The sequence below is a fragment of the Syngnathus typhle genome, linkage group LG6 (genome assembly GCF_033458585.1).
Source record: "Syngnathus typhle isolate RoL2023-S1 ecotype Sweden linkage group LG6, RoL_Styp_1.0, whole genome shotgun sequence".
Lineage (NCBI taxonomy): Eukaryota > Metazoa > Chordata > Actinopteri > Syngnathiformes > Syngnathidae > Syngnathus > Syngnathus typhle.
The window spans coordinates 4,155,885-4,157,804 of record NC_083743.1 but is presented as its reverse complement, the minus strand read 5'-3'; the positions used below and the strand labels follow the sequence as shown (position 1 = coordinate 4,157,804).

Sequence of the window (1,920 nt, the reverse complement as noted above, 5' to 3'; positions counted from 1 at the left end):
GATGGTTGAGTTCCATGTCTGTAAACTTTGAAACCTTCATCCTAAATCCAAAACTTTTCAAGCACTTATTTATTTATTAAGTAAATAAGCAATAGCAAATGTTGCTGCATTTAAAAGTCCAAGTAACGCAAAATAAGTTCGTTTGGCAGGACAGCATTTGTCCAAAGACTTTTTTGTGACATTTTGAAAGGAAAGTGCTCAGTCATCACTTTTCATCAGTGAGGTGCGCTTTAACAGTTTTGTGTTTTCAGCAGATTCCCTCCAACAACAAAACGCATCGCATGGCGCCCCGTGATTGGTCGCGCCCGCATTGTTCGGTGTTTCCCTCCGGCAAACAAAACTTTCCCGACACTTGCAGCCACACTCGGCCTCGTCTGCGCGTGGAATAATCACAGCGGTACTCCAATTTGCGTTGGGAAAGGAAAGCACCCAGGCCAGGTGAGAAATGCATCATCAAAAAAAAAAAAAAAATCATATTTTTATAAAGCCTATTTCTGGAAATAAATTACCGTAATTTTCGGACTATAAATCGCGTTTTTTTTCATAGTTTGGGGGGGGGGGGGGCGACTTATACTCAGGAGCGACTTGTATACATATGTTTTTTTTCACCTTTTTTGGGCATTTTATGGCTGGTGCGATTTATACTCCGGTGCGACTTATAGTCCGAAAATTACGGTAAGTCTCTTGAGATATTTACTTTTGTAAGACTTTCATCTCTTGGTAAAAATGGTAACGGCTCATTTTTTGTTCCGTCAAATGTTCGATTGTTCTGCAAAACTATTTGATTTGCGTGACCAGTATGTACAGCTTCATGGGAGGCGGTTTGTTCTGCGCCGGAGTGGGCAACATCCTCCTGATCGTTTCCACGGCAACCGACTATTGGATGCAATACCGCCACTCCACCAATTACATGCACCAGGGTCTGTGGCGCTATTGTGTGCCCGGCAAATGCATGACGCACACGGACAGTATTGGTAAGACCAAACGCACGCGCAATATCATGAGAGCCCAAATGCAAAAAAATGGAAAGAAAAAAAATAAAGTTAGGAAATGGTACCAAGAGAAAAATTATGCAAGGAAACAATGGAAAAATATAAGGGGAAACAAAAGGAAAAATATCCCTAATAAAAAAATAAAAGAAATCCAAATATCATTGGATTACCTAAAAATAATCTGACCAATAAATATCTGAATAGAAATATTACAAAAAATTAAATATTAGGCTTTCCATAATCAGGATTTAAGAGTTGCAGCATTGTGACAGAGCTTGCTTTGCGGTCGTCAGCATACTGGGACGCCACACGGGCTTTCATGATCCTGTCCCTGCTGGCTTGCTTCATCGGCATTGTCATCGGGGTCATGGCCTTCATCCACTACTCCTCCTTCGATGGCTTCGACAAGACCTTCGCTGCCGGCATCCTCTTCTTCATCTCCTGTAAGCGGCAAAACATCCCTCCGACCATCCAGCTTCACTTTTTGCCTTTCCGCTTCTTTTTTTTCCCTATTATAGACTATTTTCTTCAGCGATCCCAAGTCGTCAGTTCTCCTACCCAAACTTTTTTTTTCTTCTAAGATTTCCTTGGCTGCCATTTTGTATCTACGTAGGTTTCTTTGTGCTGCTGGCCATGGCGGTGTACACGGGCGTGACTGTCAACTATTACGGCAAACGCTACGGGAGCTGGCGCTTCTCCTGGTCCTACATCATGGGCTGGGTAGCCGTGGTGCTCACCTTCTTCTCAGGTACTCCCTCTTCCTCCTCTTCATCAAGACAAGCTTTGAAACATCCTTGTTGCAGGTATCTTCTACATGTGCGCCTACCGCATGCACGAAGGCCCACGGAACTCAAACTCGCGCTGACCTCACGGAGATGCCCGTACCAAGTCCCGACATCATTTCCTCTTTCAAGCCTCATGAATATTC

The 1,920-nt window shown here is 43.5% G+C and overlaps 1 protein-coding gene across 1 annotated transcript; it reads left to right on the top strand.

Moving 5' to 3' along the window:
* The first annotated feature begins 279 nt into the window (after positions 1–279).
* Positions 280–1,907, top strand: lim2.3 (lens intrinsic membrane protein 2.3). Its single transcript, XM_061281884.1, has 5 exons — positions 280–438; positions 799–974; positions 1,286–1,435; positions 1,606–1,740; positions 1,796–1,907. Exons 2-5 carry the CDS (start codon positions 800–802, stop codon positions 1,855–1,857), a joined length of 522 nt encoding a protein of 173 aa, XP_061137868.1. The 5' UTR covers positions 280–438; position 799; the 3' UTR covers positions 1,858–1,907.
* Positions 1,908–1,920: the final 13 nt, after the last annotated feature.